At 38.1% G+C, this 20,668-nt stretch overlaps 1 protein-coding gene across 1 annotated transcript; it reads right to left on the bottom strand.

Annotated features, from left to right (window-relative positions):
- Nucleotides 1-8,538: 8,538 nt before the first annotated feature.
- Nucleotides 8,539-12,770, bottom strand: socs4 (suppressor of cytokine signaling 4). Its single transcript, XM_054771331.1, has 2 exons — nucleotides 12,688-12,770; nucleotides 8,539-9,719 (listed from the first exon to the last, which is right to left on the bottom strand). The coding sequence occupies exon 2, from the start codon at nucleotides 9,697-9,699 to the stop codon at nucleotides 8,539-8,541; it is 1,161 nt and encodes a 386-aa protein (XP_054627306.1). The 5' UTR covers nucleotides 9,700-9,719; nucleotides 12,688-12,770.
- Nucleotides 12,771-20,668: the final 7,898 nt, after the last annotated feature.

Here is a 20,668-nt window from a genome sequence, read left to right as displayed (position 1 = left end):
GTCCCGCCAGCGACGTCATGACGTCGCAGCGACACCACCCACTTTGAGTGAAGCGACGCAGAAAATAGAGACGGATCCAGACAAAAAAAATGAAATTTGAATGGTTTTGCTTTTAATTTGTTGATCATTTTAGATCAAAATCTTATTAAAAAACGTATTGTGAACAATTTATCAACATATAAATACAACAATATGAGACAATAAACCAACAAAATAATACAATTATTCCCTTTTATTGCATACAATAGTTTGAGCAAAATAGTTAACAGTGCAAAATTTTAATCCTTAAATTAGTTTATATAACAATATAAAAACACTGTATCAACAATGTAAAACTACACAACAAAAAAACACAGTTATTTGTGAAAAAGAACAGAAAACAGTCACAATCGATCTGATACTGGTACTACCCTTTGTATAAATACTATCAATATTTAGATCAACCCCAGCTAATTTTATTCAAAAGACAACCAGAAGCAGAATGTGTTAATTTGAATGATCCCAGGCTAAATCCAGTCATTTGGACAAACACTGGTTTTAATATAATGACAAAACAGTCAGGTGAAATCTACAGAAGTGAATCATATTCAACAGACATCCTTAAAACCTGTGTTTTTAAACCAAATAAGCACATACATGAATGTTGACTGTCATAGGCCAAATGAACTTGATGGATATTTCGAGTGGCAATTAATATACAATGTATGTACTTATTGACTCCTTTCTCCCTGCCGGGAAAATAGAACATCCACTTTCAGCATCTCGGGGGACAATTTGAAATCTTTAACAGGAAGTACTCGCTTTGCAAACAGCTGGGTGTCTGAGTGAAATCTAATAGTATCAATTAGGACCCACAGTGAATCAGACCACCACACCAAAGTTTGTAAATACACAGGACTTGATGGAAAATGGATGGTAATCACATGAGGCGTGGATGTTGAGAGTAGCGTCACATCATCAGTGGGTGTTTCGGCCTTTCAACACTAGACACTCCCTCATCAAAGGAGGCCAACTACAGGGCGGGGGGTTGTAAGGCTAGACAGTAAGCCCCGCCCACCGGGTTGTCCCTCAGCCTCCCTCCTTCCCCCCATGCCCCACCCTAAGGGCAGGGCAGGAAGGAAGGGTGTGGGTTTAAAACTGATAAGCCCATGACACCTCCAGAGAGCTCATCGCCAACACCTGGCATCCGAGGTGTATGCCGCCCTCAGCTTTGAGCCCAGCAAGGGTCCTTGCGCTTGATCCATAGCCACTTGCTGCTTCTTTCCGATTATATATACAGGTATATGATACACCTTGCCAGCATTTCCTCTCTTGTGTTGTATTTGGACTGTATGGTACCTTTGGTCACTTTGCAGTGTTACGTCTGTAAGGCATATTTGCCCTGGTTGTAAACTTTTTATAAATCCACAGTATGTATGTATATTGATTTCTGTACGTCTGATCTATAAATGTAAAATAAAATAAAATAAAGCTCCCCCTGAATAACTGTCTTTGAGAGAGAGACCAGTGTGGGGCAAAATACTGGTTATAGTTATATAATTGAGTTAATATCGGAATTGCTTGTTCATAAATGTAATTTGAAAGTAATCACTGCTTTACTTTTTTGAAAAACCTTCAAATATGTCAAATAATTTGGATTTAACTTTGTTGTGGCGTGTGCCGTTAAGAGATGTTCCATGAGGCCTCAAATTCAAGGCCTAAGGTCCAGATTCGGCCCACCATATACTTTGACGTGGCCCACGAAAGCCTGGAAATAATGCACGGCAAAAAAGACACTTTTTAAATGGATTTAATTTAATTAATTTAATATTTGACATATTTTTAATTTTTAATATAGTTACATTTTGTATTATTATTTTAGATATTATTTTTTTTAAAGTGTTTAAAATATATTATGTTATATTAATTAAAAATGACAATAATTAAAAAAAATCTAAAATCTTTTTTGCTAAATGTATTTGTTTTGTCAGTTTTCACAGAAAATGTCTTATTTTTGTTGCCGTCAAATCCAATTTAAAATGAATTCTGCTTGGCACCTTGACTTCTTTCAATGTAAGTTTGTTAGTAAAATTATACAGAGTGAAAATGAATATGGCTTCACAGTTACAGGTGGCCTTCTGAGAGTAGCGAGTTTGATGCCACTGCATTAGGCTGAGGGCTGAGCTCGTGACTTGCAATTCTCTACCAAAACGTGAGAGACCACAACTCTTGTGGACTAGCGATTTAGCTTCCTGTGTAGTAGTCGTTGTAAACAATGGCAACTGAAGCGACATCCAGATGGTAGTGTAAAGTCTATTATTTATTATTGGCACCTCTTACAACTTATATATTACACATGTACACGTGAACATTTTACAACCCACACATTTTAGAGATGGAAATATCATAAATTTCATTCTATCGTAGAAATAAAATGTTGCCATTCCACACTTCTTGCACATCTTTTATGAAGAATCAAAAGAGGGAGGCTGAATATCACGTGAATCAATTCGAAATAATTTGAATTCCACACCACTTATGTAGGAAATGCTCTTTTTCATGTCCTCATCTTTGCTGAAGCCCTGACTTTTTAGAAAATGTCCTTCGCAGACAGCAAAATGGATTGTTTTAGAGAGAAAACAACATTTTCCATCTCATTAGCCTGTCTGGCTGTGACAGGCCCATCGCTTGTCACATGCTCACAGGCGTCCGTTCACCTTATGCTGCATCATTAAATCAGGAAGATCAAAGCTAAGAAACAAACTACAGAAGAAGTATGAGTGGAAATGTAATGCTTTGCGTCTCAATATGGTGGACACAGCTAATTGTGAGCGGGAATATGACATAGTAATGATAGTAACGATACCAAGGGTGGTGTCCGTTAACAAACATGTTTATTTTTACAAATATCCATGGGTTCTTTGTTGTGTTGTTCAAATATATTTTAAGTATTCAGGGCCATCCCTTTGTGCACACAGAACACGAGCTGTGCTTAGGGCTCCCAGGCAAATTAGCAAAGATGTGCATCGCGGCCGTGAGGTATAGAGGACAAAGTCAACCCGAGGCAGTAGAGAAAAAGCCCTGCCACAGCCCTGTCATTCCTTGGTGGTGTAATGGTGCAGCTGCTGTCATTTAAGGCAGAGGCCGTGAGGTTGATCCCAGTTTTTTTTTTTTTAAATGGAATGCAGGAGGAAACCGGAGTACCCGGAGAAAGCCCACGCACGCAGGGGGAGAACTTGCAAACTCCACACAGAAATGCCCAACGGAGATTCGAACCCAGGTCTTCCCCATCTCCTGACTGTGAATGTGTGGCCAACATGCTAACCACTAGAGACCGTTTCCATAGGAATGTGAAAATGAGAGATAAAAAGTCAAAATTCCGTGATAAAAAGTTCACAATTATGAGATTAAAAAAAATCCAAATTATGAGATATAAACTGTGCATGTGCCGCCTTCTTCATTGGAGCCTTTGTCACATGGCACTCGGCACAGGCACATATTGTATCTCATAATTTCAACTATTTATCTCATAATTATGATTTGAATTATGACTCTCTTATGTCATGATTTGGATTTTTTATCTCATAATTACGATTTAACATTGGGATATTATTTTTCTTTCATTGCCGGAAACGGGCTTCCATACATATTTCAAAATTTAATGATAATATATTTGATAGTTTATATCCAGAAATGAAATACTTAGAAACTGTGTGATTCAGTATTAATACAGTATATTTGTCCTCAATGTTTTTGATTTACTCTTTTTATTTAATGTCTCCAGGTATTCTAACTTTTTCCTATTCATTACGTAATGGCAATGTATTCCTATTTTATCACTTTTATTAAATTGTTATCCTGTTTTATTTTTCTTTTTCCATTTTTATTTCTTCCTTTTCGTTAACACTGCACAATAAAATGTAAATGGCAAAACGCAAGCAAATGAAATATTGTGTCAACATGTAAAAGTCATGGGGTAAATGAATGATCAGTAACGGGCATGGAGAAGCAGTAGGATTCAAGAAGATCTGCTTATTCCTACTCCTTTAGGCAAGTTGAATTGTGCAAATGTGACCATGTGGTATTCCTTCATGTAACTTGTTAAGCATGTAAATAAACCATACTACAGAATACTTGCTGTGGCTTTTGCATCTAATTTATCTGTCTAAACTGAATTGCAGAGAAACCTCTGCCCTGAGCACCTTGACAGACATGTGACCTTTACGCCTATATTACCATCTAGTGGCTCTCAAGAAGACAGCACTCCTTTCCTCAGTCTTGCCTTTGCTGCGTTTTGAATCATCCACCATGCATGCTTTTTATAACATCACTCTCCACTCTAAAACCGCCGATGATGTCTAAAGTCGCTGAGAAATGGGTGCTTCAAATTTGAAGGAAACATCTACAAAAAATTCTCCTGATACAGAGCTATATGTTCAGTAATAAAAAATGTATACAGCATGCCTGACAGCCTGTGTTGCTGCTGTTTTCGAAGACTTTGGCGCAGTTAACCATTACAGTAGATTTTATTGTCCGGACTAAGTGACTTTAAAATGTCTTGTTGGCTGATGGCATTCATTCTGCTTGTTTAGACGGCAATGTTGGTGTTCCGCATGGGTCACTCCTAGGGCTGGTCTTTTCATACCTGCCAACCTTTCCGTTTTCCATGGGGAACTATCGTATGTTGCCATTGTTTCCCATCGCCCTCCCTGAGTAAATCGTTTCCCGTAAATTTCCAGTATTTTAACTTTTAACAATGGTGCAGTGCATCAGTAGTGGGCAGTTGGGTTTCTTACCCACAATCAGCCTGCCTCTGCCCCCGGCCGGAAATATTTCTCATGTCGGGGGGAGAACATTTTCCCTTATTTTCCTTTATTTTCTGTAAAATTTCCCTCATTTTCCATTGCAAATGTAAATAGGTATGGTTTTTTTCATCGTTTGACAAGTTTGTCTCTTGCCTGTTCTACAACTTTCAAAATTCTAGTCCCTTTTTAAGAAAACACTTAAAACACTTCATTAAAAAATATATACCTTTTCACCATTTTTATATACAATACAGTGGAACCCGTTTATGTTGACGAACTAGCCATTGCTTCATTTTAGCTGGAAATTAGCCTCGGACTAGTATCTGGTATATTTACATTTCTTGTTTGTTCCTGCTGACAATGTTTATGAACATGAATTGATAGAGATTTGGTTTGGGATCTGTTGGGATCAAGAGTGCAATGTTTGAGAATCCATGGGTAATTATTTTTTATATTAGATTATTGTCCAGAGTCCCCTTGTTGTTCTCTTTTGACCTCCAACCCTCAACAAAGCAACTACTGAGCACCTCATTTGTATATGACTTTATTTATGGCCAGAAAGAAACTTCCTCAAGATATGACTTAACTATTTAGAATATCATATAACAGGGGTGTCCAAAATGCAGCCGCTGGGCCATTTTTTTTTACTACTTTTAGTACTTTTTAAAAAATTAAAGAGTAATCTTTTGTTAAGCTTATTTTTATTAATTTTAATTTGAACAATTATTTATTTTTTTTACCATATTTTTATTTTAATTTAATTTGTTAAGTTATTTATTTTATTTTATTTGATTGAAATAAAATAATAAATACAATGTATTCATTATTACTAATGACTAATTACTAAAAGGGACACTAATTTGCAGAGGTGGGAGCAAGTCAGTGTTTTGCAAGTCTCAAGTAACTCGCAATTCTTGAATCACAAGTCTCGAGTCAAGACTCAAGTAAAGTTCAAGTCAGGTCTCAAGTCAAGACAAGACAGGTAGAGCCAAGTCCGAAGTCATGGGCTTGAAAGGTTCGAGTCTTTACATGTCATAAGCACTATTTAGTGTCTCCCAAATAAAATGCCATTTTAACAATGTAATAGTCTACAGCATTACAATTGACAAACACAATCAATGCATTTTGAACTGTTTTACTTTTGAAATAAAACAAGGCCAGTGTGACAAGACTTAGTCACAGAAAAAGAGTGCTGAAATAGCGATCAGAATTTATGTAATCCACACATTTGTTGTTTGTTCTTAAACCTGACTGGAGGTTAATAAATAGGGGGCAGATTTTAAAAGAAAATACTGTATGTTGGAATGCTGGAAATGACCCAACAACAATCACGTTAGTTGAATACTTTGAAAATCTCGACTATTTAAGGCAAGTCCCGAGTCATGAATGCCAGCCCAAGTCGGGTTGCGAGTCTTTGCCGATCTTATCAAGTGCAGTCCAAAGTAATCTAAACTGTGACGAGTACAAGTCGTGTGACTCGATTTCAAGTTGTGTGACTCGAGTCCTTGCCTCTGTTAATTTGCATTGTCAGCTATGACACAAAGCTAAGATGTGGATGCTTTGTTCAGATAGCGTAGCATATACTGACCTACAGTACATTGACTTGTTTTTTTCTATGTACAAAATGTGTCAAAATGACACATGCCTCCTTCAGTTTTTCTGTATACTGGAAAACCTTTACACAGCCCTGCCGTGTAACTATTTTCCTTATGAATTCTATTGTTTGCATGGAATCGATTGCTGAGCTCCTTGAACCAGTTGATTCATCGCGTCTTGAAGCAAACGGGGCCATACGACTCGGCTGACGTCAGTTCTCTCCTGCAGGCAGCATTACTCTTGTCCGATATGACATTGAAGCAGGAAATCAGAAGATTCAGAAGGGAAATTCTCTCATTCTCTTTAAAATAACATATTTTTTAATGACAGTGCATCACTTCATTCATTTTTCCCCATCGTCAAGCAAGGAAATCAACTTGATATTGAATGCCAAAATGTAGTTGTATGCTTCCAATATGGCAGTGATTCCCAAACACTTCTTCTACTGTGATACAAATACTGCAATATGCAATACAAGTAATAGAAAAACGCTGTGCGGGACTCATGAACATATGTCTTTCTTTTTTCTGTGCATTGTAAAGATATGAAAAACAGCTTTGTCCCATCACGTGCAGTAATGAGGTGCCTCTTTTTTGCTGTTTTTCTATCTTTAAAACGCATAGAAAAGAGACGTTTGTTCATGTCTCACATGAACATTGTCAATGATGGGCAAATTTTTTTTTAAATGCAGTTTTCTTTTAGCTTCCAGCGCTTTACATCATGTGCCTCATGACAGGTTGGACTTGAGTTTTTTTCTTAGTTTTACATTATTTCCTGTTTTGTGCTTTTATTTTGCTTTTCTGTTTCCTGTTTGGCCCAATGTGCAGTTGCTTTGTGGTCACTGGACAGCGTATACAGCAGTACTTGATTTGCAGTAATTAGCGCTAGAGAGCAAAACACTCTACTGTCATTACAAATTTTATACAGTGGAACCTCAGTTAGCGTACACCCTGCTTCATGTATTTTTCGGTTTACATTGAAAGTTTATGCAAAAATGTTGCCTGGTTAGCGTACAATATGGTGTGTTGTTGTGTTATTAATACACTGTGTGAGTCCAACTGTGTTCTTAACATATTTTTTATCACAAAACGTTCCAGTTAGCATGGAAACCACAAACGGAAGTCATGGTCACCCAGCTGTGTCGCCCGTCTATGATGTCATCAGTGGATGACTCTGTAGTTCTTTGCTAACTAACATAGTTGGGCCACAAAGTCTCTGTTTTTGTTATTGATCATGGCTGCAAAATAACTTAAAATGGAGCCAAAGAAAGTTGCAACTGCATTTGAGGTGAGTATTTTGAATTCTCTGTATTGAATTGTCTGTGTTGATCTTGCTGCCTCATAGCCATCTTTTTCAACAATCAAGTCTTCAATCAAGGTCAAAGCTGAATTTATCCCTTTTATTTGTGTTTTATATGCATTTCAAATATCAAGTTTCAAGTAAAACTATAAAAAAAAGTGTTTTTGTGAACATTTTTCGATGTCCGAATTAATTAGATTTACATGATTTCTTTTTGGAAAAAAAATGATTGAAGTCGGACCTTCTGGAATGGATTCAAAGAAGGCTAAGGTTACTTTCATTGAAGACGTGATCCTTGACGTGTCTGTCCCCAAAGACACAATGTGGCAGCAAGATCATTCATCACCACCATCCTGTTTCGACGTGAGTTGTTTCTTAATTGTGTTTCTCACCTCAATACTGTAACCCGAAATGGAGCCAAAGAAAATTGCAAGTGCCTTTTGATAAAGAAGGTGAGAAACATGATTGAATTCAAGAAATAACTCATAGCAAAAGAGGAAGGTGGCGTCCGTGTGGTGTCACGTTGGCCACCTTGCGTCTTTGGGAACAGTCACGTCTTCAGTGAAGGTAAAAGTAACCTTAAATGTTCATTTATCCCTTTCATTCATTATTTATATGCATTTAGAACTGTTTTATGTATGTAAAACTATAATTATACAACTATTAAAATGTGTTTAATGTTAACACAACGTAGACCGTCGAGAGTTTTATTTTATTTATTAATGAACCTGTGTATCTACATTCATACAACAGAATAAGCTTTTTCAAATGTCAAATATGTGGTTTGACTCAATAAAGGTTGTGAAACACTGCAATATGGAATTAATCTACACTTTACCAAGTCATGATATAGATTGTGTCACACCGCACAGGCCCCTTGACACTTGATGTGATACTGTCGCAGGTAGTCCCTGAGCTGAGGGGGCAGTGGCAGGCTCTCGATACCCTGGTAGGTGGTGCAGCTGCAGACCACAGCCCTGCACAGGTGCTGAAGGGAGAAAGGAAAGTTCCTGGGTAGCGGCTGGGACAGCAAGGGCTCAAAGAAGAGACAGGTAGCGGGGTCGCTGTAGTGCCTCAGCAAGCCTGTCACACTGGCATCCCGGTACATGCACGGGTCATGCACATCAAAGCTGAAGCGCTTGCCGTTCTGCTCGATGCGCGCGTGCAGTGAGCGGCTGTACCGTCGAAAGCTGACTGAAAAGAGGAAGTCATCCTGTGCAGAGTCACGGAGCAGAAAGGTTCCCTCCGGTTGGCCGTCGAGAAGCTCCTCGGCCTCAAAGCGGTTCAGCATCCCCCAGTAGCACGAGCTGTTGTTGATCTGCAAGAGATCAGGAACCAGCACATGGCTGCAGGCGTCCTCTGCTCCATCAAGCGAACAAGTAAATTCCCAGTCCTCTCGAGTGGCGCTTCCAGGTCCAGGGGAGCAGCAGATATCCTCCCAGGAGAGTGTCTGTAGTGGGGGGTTGGATGAAGATGGTACATTGGGTTTGAGGTGAGCCTCCAGGTCCTTGAGGGCACTTGTGTGAGTGGCATGATTTTTAAAAAGGTGCCAACAACGGGCAAGTTCAGATTTGGGCGAGAAAGGACATTTGTCTTGCATGAGCTCTGAGACGTGAATCTTGCGTTTGGACCAGAATAGCACAGAGAAAGGACGTGAGGCTGCCTGTGCATGATGGTGATGATGATGGTGGGGATTGTGGGATCGCAGAGGTAAACACTGTCCTACTGCATCCTGGAACTTCTGCCTCAAAGAACGCCTGGACAAGGCCTTTCGACATACAACATCAATGTCTTCCCCCAGAGTGCCGCAGCTACACTTTCTCTCTCTGCGCCTCCTTGGACAGGATGTGGAACGTACCCCAAGTTCCTCTGACCCCTCTGTCTCACGCCCCCCAGGGCTGGAACCTTTGCGAGAGCTTCTTGAGCGCTTCTTTCCTCTCCAAGCGTAGCTGTCGGCACTCCAACTGCGGAGGCCACACTTGGGACGAGTGTCGGAACCTTGCGGCTTCTTCTCAGACATGGCAGCTTCCTCTTCTATCTCTGTGATATAATTCATATCAAATCATATTATTTAATACATTATACAAATTATAATTAAAACTAGATTATTGCAATGTCTGGAGACATTGCATGTGAAGCCCAAGCCTGATGAGGTGGGAGAAAAACAAAAATGAGCAAGAAAAGGAATAATAAAAAGGAAAAAAAGGAATACAAATTATATGTGACGTATAAGAGTATTCGAGACTATGACATCATGAAAGACTAAATATGTATGATGTGTGTTAAATGTTATAGGTCAAATGTTAATGTTTAAATGTTATGGGTAGCCTTAATAGGTAGCGGAACGTTTTGATGTTGGAATTGTTAGAATTGGTTGAAAAATGTTGAAGTACTTGAGTTATTAGTTAGTAGTTATCTGCAGCTCCTTCAGCAGCAGACTGTTACACCCACGGTGTAAGAAGGAGAGGTTCCGCAGGTCCTTCATACCGACCGCTGTTAGGCTCTACAACACCTGTACCACCTGAACCATGTTGTAGTCACTATGTATTCTTTACACTGTATTCTTTACTTGCGTATCTTGCTTGCTGCTGTAACAAGTGAATTTCCCCGCTGTGGGATAAATAAAGTACAAATACAAAATACATTATTAAGATCAAAGGAATCTCCTTAAGTTAATTAGCTTTTGGGAAAAAATAGGAATTTAGGGGAAATTTTAATTGTTTAAATGTGAAAAATAGATATCCTTAAATGTGCTGAACGATTTGATGTTGGAATTGGTTGAAAAATGTTCAAGTAGTGGAGTAATTAAGATCAAATGAAATTTCAGTTATTAAGATCAAAGGAAAAGTGGCAATGTAGGGAAAAGTTGGAAAGTTGGAATTTTTAGAATGTTAGTTTGAAGTTAGTTTGAAGTTAGTTTGAAGTTAGTTTGAAGGATGTGTGGAATGTTTTCATGGGGGAATGGTTTGAATCGGTTGAGAAATGTGCGAATGGTGGAAGTTTGAAAAATGGCCCATTCATTTTCAATGGGACAAATTCTGTAGAATTTTTGGATTTGGAAAATCTGTGAACTTTAGGAAAATACTGAATGATCGCGTACTATTCTTGAGGGCAGTCACACAATTATAAATTAAAACCTAAATTAAACTGAGCTCTGTACAATCGTGATGCATTTTATTTTACAGTATAATAGTCTGGACACTTGGGCCTGCTCTCTGCATACTGGGTTCGCTGCCACAACGCCGAAAGCCGCAAACGTGGCATTCTGTTTTTTTCTGTCAAGATGGGGTGCTGAGTGTACATTAATGATAAAAAGAATGAACTTAAATGATTTTAGCAAATGGCTGCAATGTAGCAGAGTGAAAATTTTAAGGGGGCCTGAATACTTTCTGTACCGTGTGGATAATATTATAACATTCATACATTATAGAACATTTTTTAATTAAATAAAAATAAATAAAAATTGTATTAATAACGAATCAATAAATTGATAATAATTAAGTATTTGCAAAATAATTCAAATTTAAAAAAATGCAATAACTGACAAAATATAAAATTAATCAATATATATATTACAATGAATACATTATATTTAAAAAGAACATATTTATTTACAGTATATAAACTTTGACGTAAATTATTGAATTAAATTAAATTAAATTAATAATTGTATTCATTTTATAATATATGTATGAGGGGACACCCTGTACAGCAGGGGTGTCAAACTCATTTTCATTAAGGTGCCAGTTATGGCTACCCTCAAACAGCAAACAGCAAATATATTGTATATGAATATAAATGTATAATTTATTTTATTTTGTTATTATTTTTATATATCATTTATAGATTTATTTTAAGCAAATTGTTGGATAACTTGCTTTGACTTCATATGTCAACGTGACGAGCAGATATTCAAGTATTTATTTATGATAGCAAACAAAAAAAAATGCTTGGAATATGTTGTTGCATGATCAGACAATATTAAAGTTTAGAAGAAGAAGCAGTGTAATTTTTCGGTCAAAATTTAAAGAACAAATACATTTAGCAAGACATATGAAGTCATTTATTGACACACATTTTTCCAGTCTATTGCGGGCCACATAAAATGATGTGGTGGGCCTGATATGGGCCCCAGGGCCTTGACCTGTTCTGTACAGTATATGGCAGGGGTTTCCAAAGTGTGGCCCAGGGGCCATTTGCAACCAGCAAAACTCAATTTTTATCGGCCCCCAGGGAATATTCTATACATAAAATTAATCATGAAAAATTGTGAAGGACGGTTATATGTATGGGACGGTGGGCTAGTGGTTTGCATGTTGGCCACACAGTCAGGGGATTGGGAAGATCTGGGTTCGAATCTCCGTTGGGCATCTCTGTGTGGAATTTGCATGTCTCTCCGGGTACTCCGGCTTTCTCCCACATTCCATGTTAGGTTAATTGGCGGCGTTAATTAGTTCATGGTTGTTTGTCTATATGTGTCCTGCGATTGGCTGGCAAGGGTGTACCCCGCCTCTCGGATAAGAGGATAAGCGGCATAGTATATTAAAATATAATCTCAACATATAATCTCGATGTACACTGGAGTAGTTTTAGTACGGTATGTTGAATTAAAAAATAAATTAAATAAATGTTGTAAATATATCAAAGTCTTTTTTTTATTATGCTTTTGAAGTGTCGTTGTATTGAAGAGTTTACTAAATATTTCCTAAATATTGGTGCTAGGCTAGGCAAAGTACATTTGTGTTCTTGATAATGAATTCATTTTATTTTTATAATATGCCGAAGGCTAATAAAAAGCAAGCTGTGGGCCAAAAATACCCCTTTGGACACCACTGTTGCACTGACGCATAAATATGTCACTGGCTTTATAATTACATCAACAACCACAAGAGGGACTTTTGAAATAGTCTCAACAATCACACATGCCCACATAATACATACATAATAATGAATAGGAAAAGTGTTATTTTTAATGATAAGGATGAATGCATTCAAGAGATGCCCCTACCTTACAAACAGAAACACAGCTCCTCGTCCATGTTAGATGTCTACGCAATAGCGGACACGTGTGACCATCTTGCAGCCTCTCCACTGCTACCAGATGGCAGGCAGTTCTGTTCCCTATAGCATCACCGTGTATCATCCCAGAGGGGGCAGGAGTTTCCTCCCCTCCATGATGGTGCTCCAATGAAGTGAAGTGGTGAGGAGGTGGAGAGGTGTAAAGCTGGATGGTGAGATGGGTGGGGTAAACATAGAGGGCGGTCTCAGGTTGATGCTAATGAGGGAGCCACAGATTTAGGTTTCATACAGACTAGGGTTGGGCTACACTGCAAGTTTTGGTATCAAACCGATACCACGTAAATACAGTGGATCCCCACACATTCACAATTCAGCATTCATTCATTTGCAAGTTTTTATTTTTTTTTCGATATATTTGTATCGATTCACCCACCCCTATTCCACAGCTAAAAATTCTATCTACCTGTTTAATTTGCAAACTGCAGTGATTGTAATTGGATCCTAGTCAAACTTAACACCTCAGCGCACATTGTATAGAACGAGCAGGAGACGCCAAACTATACTGTATGTTATTAATCAGATTTACCAACAGCCAGCATGGACTTATTACATCCTTAGAAGTTCAATCAATTATTTAGCTCGATAGCGGAAACAACAGAGAGTCTAAAAGGCTTCACTTATTGATTAAATAATCGTGTTTCGCAGTTAAAACTTCCAGCAAGTGCCGCTGACAGGTCATATTTGTCACACACGTTGCACACTTTTTGGAAAATCAATAATTCATGAAACAAATACACTAAATTCATCTGTCAAATGACAAGTAATATCATTGCCAGTGGTTTTGTGTGTATGGGTGTGTGTGTCTAACAGATAACGCTGTGGTTGTTTTGAGTCAAGAACCCGATGAAAGCTGTGGACCCCTTTCCCTAAAAATATAATATATACATAAACACAATATGTATAATGTACACAAAATATTAGCCAACTTGAAAGTAAAAAATAAAACACAAAATCAGATTTACCATTGTTTTTTATCTGATGCACACTGATCCGTAACCCAGGTCAAGAAACCTGAGAACTGTCATCAATACGTGTCGGACATCTCAGATAATGTCGTGACACTCGGCTTCCTCTGAACTGAATATTTAATGCTCTTTGCATTATCACACTTCCCTGAAGAGACGGAAACTGCTTATGTTCTGGCAAACGGCCCGATCGCTTCCCCTAAAGAGTCTGTGACATCTTCAGGATTAGTTGAGTTCACAATTGCAAGGTGAAAACGGACTCAGACCTTCTCTTATGATCGTCTTGTTTGGGGTTTGTGCTTTGTGTGCTGCTCTTCAGTCAGAGAATACAACTGAATTATGAGCGCAAAACATGACTGCATTGTCCAAAAACAAATGGAGCCTGACTATAGTCCCATGTGTAATGTCAACGAGTGTAGTGCAAAGCTTGGTCTAGGAAAGTCTATTTTTTATTGGCATATTCTAAGACAAAAATTCCTAAAATTATTAATCCCTTGCCACTTTGTGCTCCAAATTTTGCATCTTCAGTCAAAAATATATTCATTAATGGGATGTCACGAGACACTCAATTCACGAGACAATGCACGAGATTGGGTCTATGAGAACGAGACAAGACAAGATTTTAACATTATTTCTAAGAAAAGTACAATGAAAAAATATTAAAAATATATGGCAATACATTGCAATCTATTCATTTAATTTTTACTATGTTACTCTTGTCTGCACTGTCTGTGTATGCTTCCAGCCCCGCCTCCACCCACTGAGAAAAAGACACTGTATGTCAGGATCCTCCCAGATCCCTCCTTCCACTCCTCCCCTTCCAAATCCTTCATCTTCCTTCAGGTGTTGCACAACACCTTCCATCTTTGATGGCATCCCTTAAAGGCCCACAGAGAGGAGGGGACGTCACTAGATTGTTAACAACCATAGAGTGGTATCCCGCTGGCTGTCTTTAATGTTCAAGTAAGAGTGTTTCTCCTGTTTTTGCCACTCCTTTTGATCACCTGTTTTTTGTGCACCTTTACAGTGGGATTCATTTTTCCCCTACCTGGCCCTGCTGCTGTGTTCGCTGCCCAGCCGTCCTTGCCCTGTCTTCCCCCTTCACCTATTCATGAACTCTGAGCATCAATAAACTCTCTTCTTAACTCACACTAAGGTGTCTGCATTTTGGAGTTCAGCCCACAACCCTGAACCGCTTCCCACTGAACAATCTGGTCGAACAACAAGTGTTGGGAAGTGTTGTGGGCTCACGAACGACTCCTGGGACATCATTCACATATCCTCCAAAGTCTAACCCAGTCCATCAAAGCCACTCTCTCTCAAATCACTGAATTAACTCGCAAGTTCTCAGAGACCACTGCTAGGTCAGCGCCAGGCAATAGCGATACGCCCTCCAGATTAGCAGTCGAGCCGTCAGCATCGAGGGAATCTTGTGGGATAATTCAACCCTCCTCTTCCCCAGGGGGAGCTGTTTTTGTCTTTGTGGACAAGAAATTCATTTTTGTGGTTGAATACGGCCTATTTTTAGTCAACAAAAATGAATATTTAACCAAATATTATGTATTTCTGCCTAAATTAAGAATATCAAGCATATAAATGGCTAAATGAACTGAAATACAAATGCAGTCCGTCCCTCGCTACATCACAGTTCGAACATGATGCCCTCTTTTGCGATGTTTCAAAAATTACTTGATTAATGATTGCTGTTCTGTGGTTGAAGCCGGCCTATTATTGGTAAAAAAAAAAAAAAAATGCATATTTAAGCAAACTGTAAGTATTCTTAAACATTTGAAAACATAAAAATAGCTAAATGAACAAAAATATAAGGCATTCAGAGGACGTGATAAACCAATTAACGACAGACAACTGTAATACGGACACATCGGGTAAAAATGTTCAATAAATTATTTTTTGTGAATAATAAGAAATAACAAATTCACACCCTCTGTCTTAAAAGGTAGCAGCTGTATCATTACACCACCATGGTCTTGGAGGCAAGGAAGTGAAGTTTGAATATACAAAATGTATAAATAAATAAATATGGATTATGTATACCAGTATTTTTTTAAAATAAAATAAAACATTTTTTCTGTATGTGGCCTTCAGTGGAAAAAGTTTGGACACCCCTGGTGTAGGTCTGGTCATCAACCTGCCACAGCCAGGACTCGACCAGGGGCCCATATTAATCCACATTACAGAGACATCGATCCCATGAGCAGCACAGCCAACAGTTTCATGAATATTTGATGGAATTTGGACTGAATAGGGACTACTCTGCTTAGATTTTTACATGGACTCAGATTACCTTGATATTTATGGAGTTAAGAGGGCCTTACATCCCGACGTACGTGTTACCACACGCACGGGCTCCACAGTTTTTGGGAATAGTTGGCCGTGGCCAGCACATAGAGGAAGTAGAGTATCAGAGAACTGGGTTGCAAGTGTGTCGTACTTATGGAGCAAGTGATTTGTGACACCCACGTGCTTGCCGCTCGCCCTCCGTTGGTAGCTTTTAGATCGTGAGTGCGGCGCGCGACTCATGCGTGCTCAGGTGTGCTTCATGAAAGGTTGTCGTTCGTTTCACTCACTGGCGACGTAGTATGTGTGGGCATTGTACAAGGCTCATAGAGCTGGTGCTGCTTTTCTGGTGGAAAAACCACAATTTCCCTTATTTTCCCTAATTTTCAAATGCAAATGTATGTAGGTATGACATTACACCCCGATAACTGAGGTTATCAAATGTTTTGTTTTCTCAGTGACTTCAACATAAAAAAGATTGCAACGCAAATGAACATCAATAGAAGTGGTTGTCGCGACTAAATGTATGACGTATTTGTTCACTTGTATAGCCAGAAAAAGGTATTTTACACTCTATGAGTCATATCTCTATGATGCTTGCTTTAAAACTGTATAGTGAATGTAAAACCAAAGTAACAACTATTATAACTACTGTATTGTAGGTGGCCCATTATGCAAATGCTAAGGGTGCCACGGCCGCCGGGGGCGCCACAAATTGGGGGAGAAAAATAAAATATATTCCTTCAATATACATTAATCTCTCATCACTTTGTGCTTTTAATGTAGCAGTTTCAACCTATCACAGTTTTTCCAAAATATATCAATAAGCTGTTTTGTGGTTGGCTACGGCCTATTATTTGACAAAAAATATGCATATTGAGCAAATTTTATGTATTTTTTTTACCTATATTAAACATTTTCAAGCATAAAAATGGTTCATTTCAAAAATCCATTCAAATATGTTATGATGATACGTAGATTTTACACTATTCACTGGGTGTCAGTAATGTTACTGTAAAGTTTGGTGAGACGCACAAGCACCAGACTCGATCGTCACAACAACGGGCTTTCATTGCAGGTTTGAATAATCTCATCACAACAGGCACAGTAATCCGTAACCCGCGCCTAGCTAAAACTCCATCACTTCCTGTCTGCCCCCCACTCAGATGCCTTTGCACCGGAACACATTTACAGAAACACACGAAGAGCGTGAGTCTTATTTATGTCTTAAATGGCTTCTTGTCTCTGAATATGTCTACTATATTGGGTAACATGAGTGTAAAGTTGACTATAGGGGTGTTATTTCATGTCTAGAGAGCTCTAATATTAAAAACCGTATTTAGAAGAAAAGAGGTTGTCTATGCTCTTACTACAAAAATATTCCATTTATAAATAAGGAGTCAGTTAACCGTGATAAATGAGGGATTACTGTAATGATATTAAAAGTAGGTAAAAAATGGAAATGCTCACATTGATTCAACTGTAAAGCAATGCCCAATTAATATTACTACAAATTATAGTACCAAATACACTAGGTCCCCAACTAACGAACACAATTGGTTCCAGACAACCGTTCACAAGTCGATTTGTTTGCAAGTCCAACAAAAGGTAATTTACCAATTATATAGGTACTACATGTACGTGTATACAAATATACATATATGTGTATGTATGTAAATATGAGTTTGGATGCAGTAGTAATATTAAACGAGGATAATTAATGAAAAAAACAATAATAATAAAAATGATATAATAATACGTAATGATAAATGTTATTTACCTTTGAAGAGGAGTGGTCGATCATACGTCGTTGTGCTGGAGGAGGAGGAGTTAGACTCTTCTAAAAGAGGTAGTGTTCTGTGGGTGGTGTAGAATTAAGCAGGCCTATTAACTCTTCATAAACTTTAATCACACGCTCATCGTACAGCTACAATTTAGCTTTCCATTTAGCTTTCTCTCCCCGGCGTCTGTTGGTCCCATTAGCAGTGTCACAGTGCCCTCCACTGGTCAAGCATGTAGCAGTATAAATATTGAGTTACTACAAGGCAAAATACATGAAAATATAGACCAGTCAGCTTCGTATCTCCGAATGTTCGCAAGTCAGATGTTGGGGACCGAGTGTAAGTCTTTTTTCTGCATCGTTTTACATATACTGTAGTTGTATATAGGTATTTTATACAGCTTTTGTACACACAGTAGTTATTGTATATGGTTTTTGTATATAGTTATTTTATTTAGTTTTTATATACAGTTTTACTATTGCACAGTGTAAATGTAGCTTCTGTATGGTTAAGCTTCTAGTGTGGTTATTTAAAATGTTTGATGTTGATTGTTGTATTTTTTGTAACTTATCACTATTGTTATTTTTTATTGACTTAATTACAGGATTTTGATTTTGGGACGGGGTTGCTATATAAAATCTTGCCTATTGCGCCACATTGGATCAAGTTGGCTCTGACTGTATTAAAATACTCATGCATATTTCTTTTCAGCCACATGCTCTGTGTGTGTGCGTGTGCGTGTATGTGTGTGTGTGTGTGTGTGCGTGTGTCAGCTTAGAAGCAGAATGATCATGTGAATTGCAGAGATGGTAAATTGAATCAGTATGCAGTCTGGCTCCACCAGTCTCGTTTGTTTCCATTGATTTTTATCAGAAGACTCATCCGACCAAACAGCAGTGGCGCATCTCTCACAGTATCGTTTAGAATTACATGCACCAGGAGAAGTATATTCCTCTCATATTCATCAGTGACACAGTGGAGCATATGTATGACCAATATTTGAAAATACGAACACCGTCTTCAGAGTGTGCTATCTTTGTAAGACATCAATGCACATCTACAGATTGCATTTTGCATGCTGGTTAATCTGCACGCCTTTTCAAAGTGCGGCTGCTGACAGCTACTTTCAAACCATACTCATGATTTAATTACTCTTTGTTCAAGCGCTGGTCCAAATGCGATTGCTGTATTCCAGCAAAAAACAAGTCCATGACACGTCACAGTCATCGCTGCTTGACATTATTGCCTTTGACAAAGCAGATAAGATCCAAGTTAAAAAAAAAAAAAAAAGACGTACAAAGCACAATTTTATTAGATGATTGAAAAAAATATCTGCGCACCATGACGTTTCTGTCTATGGCCCGAATCCCTCCAAAAATGGCACCTGCAAACCAAGATGGCCGACTGCCATCGGCCATCTTTCACAATTTGCGTGCGTCCAATTTTCGCGAGGATACACATGCTCGCAAGATTTGGCAATTTTTACAGGTATACCAGATCCCTGTCTATTTGCGATACAGCATTCACGACTGTGCCTATTCGCAGGTTATTATCTTATTAAAAACACAGTGGAACTTCGGTCAGCCCCGGTCAGCGTGTTTTTCGGTTCACGTGGAAAATTTACGCCAAAATTTTGCATAGTTTTGCATATGTTTTCCGGTTAGCATACAATATGGTGCACGTCTTGTTGTGTTATTAATACACTGTGTCCTTAATGTATTTTTATCAAAAACATCCTTGTTAGCAGCTTGCTAATACATGGAAACAGGAACTGGAAGTCAGCTCGGTCGCCCGTCTATGATGTAATCAGCGGTTGATTCTGTAGTTCTTTGCAAACTAACACAGTTACGCCACAAAATGTTAACACAAAACACGTTTTTAAAATAGTTTTACATGCATTAAAGCAATTCTAAATGTATAGAAATGAAGAATGAAAAAGATGAATGAATATTTAAGGTTATTTTTACCTTCACTGAAGAAACGTGGCAGCGAGATCAACACAGACACCAACCTTCCTGTTATGCCATATGAATTATTTCTTGAATTCACAAGTGTTTCTCAACGTCTTTATCAAGATGCTGGCACTCACAACTTTCTTTGGCTCCACTTTGGCTTATTTTGCAGCCGTAATCAAAAGAAAAGCAGAGACTTGAGGTGAGAAACACTACTGAATTTAAAAAAGGGTTGAATTGTTTTCTGCATGTAAAACTATAATTTTAAAACTGTGAAAAAAAGTGTTTTGTGTTAACATTTTTGCCTTTTTGGAACAAATGAATTGGATTTACATTATTTCTTATGGGAAAAATTGATTCGGTTAGAGTGCGTTTTGGTTCGAGTTGGGCCTTCTGGAAAGGATTAATGATGCAATTTTTATTATTTTTTCGGGAAAGCCGTTCCATTCCTGTTTCGTCTCTCCAAAAATACTCTTTTTTTTTTGCAGAAAACCCAACCCACCCACAATGGCATTTAAAGTTGCGTGATCTTATATTGCTGTATTTACAGTATAGTGTTGAATTGCTCACAAATAAATTTATTGCTAAAATTAGTTTTTTGCCAGCCTAAAATATTAATATTAAACAGTTTTTTCACAAACAACACCTTTTTGCTGTTTTTTTTAAATACTATTTTTAATTTTAAAAAATTGTGGACACCCTTGAGATAGTTAGATCTATCAGATGGCTGGATAGATATATAGTTTGATAGAGTCAATGTGCAGCATGTATCATAAGAAGGATTTTGCTTCCAACAAGACTGTGATCATGTGCTTTGGACATGTGAGCCGCTGTATCAACTGTTGGGGGATTTATTTATGTCTCCATCCTCTCTGCTGCCCGTAAGCATCCGGACCAGTTTCTCCTCTGTGTCA

This window comes from Dunckerocampus dactyliophorus, chromosome 3 (assembly GCF_027744805.1).
Source record: "Dunckerocampus dactyliophorus isolate RoL2022-P2 chromosome 3, RoL_Ddac_1.1, whole genome shotgun sequence".
Taxonomy (NCBI): Eukaryota; Metazoa; Chordata; class Actinopteri; order Syngnathiformes; family Syngnathidae; genus Dunckerocampus; species Dunckerocampus dactyliophorus.
The sequence above is the reverse complement of the archived record's forward strand: the minus strand, read 5'-3'. Positions and strand labels throughout refer to the sequence as shown.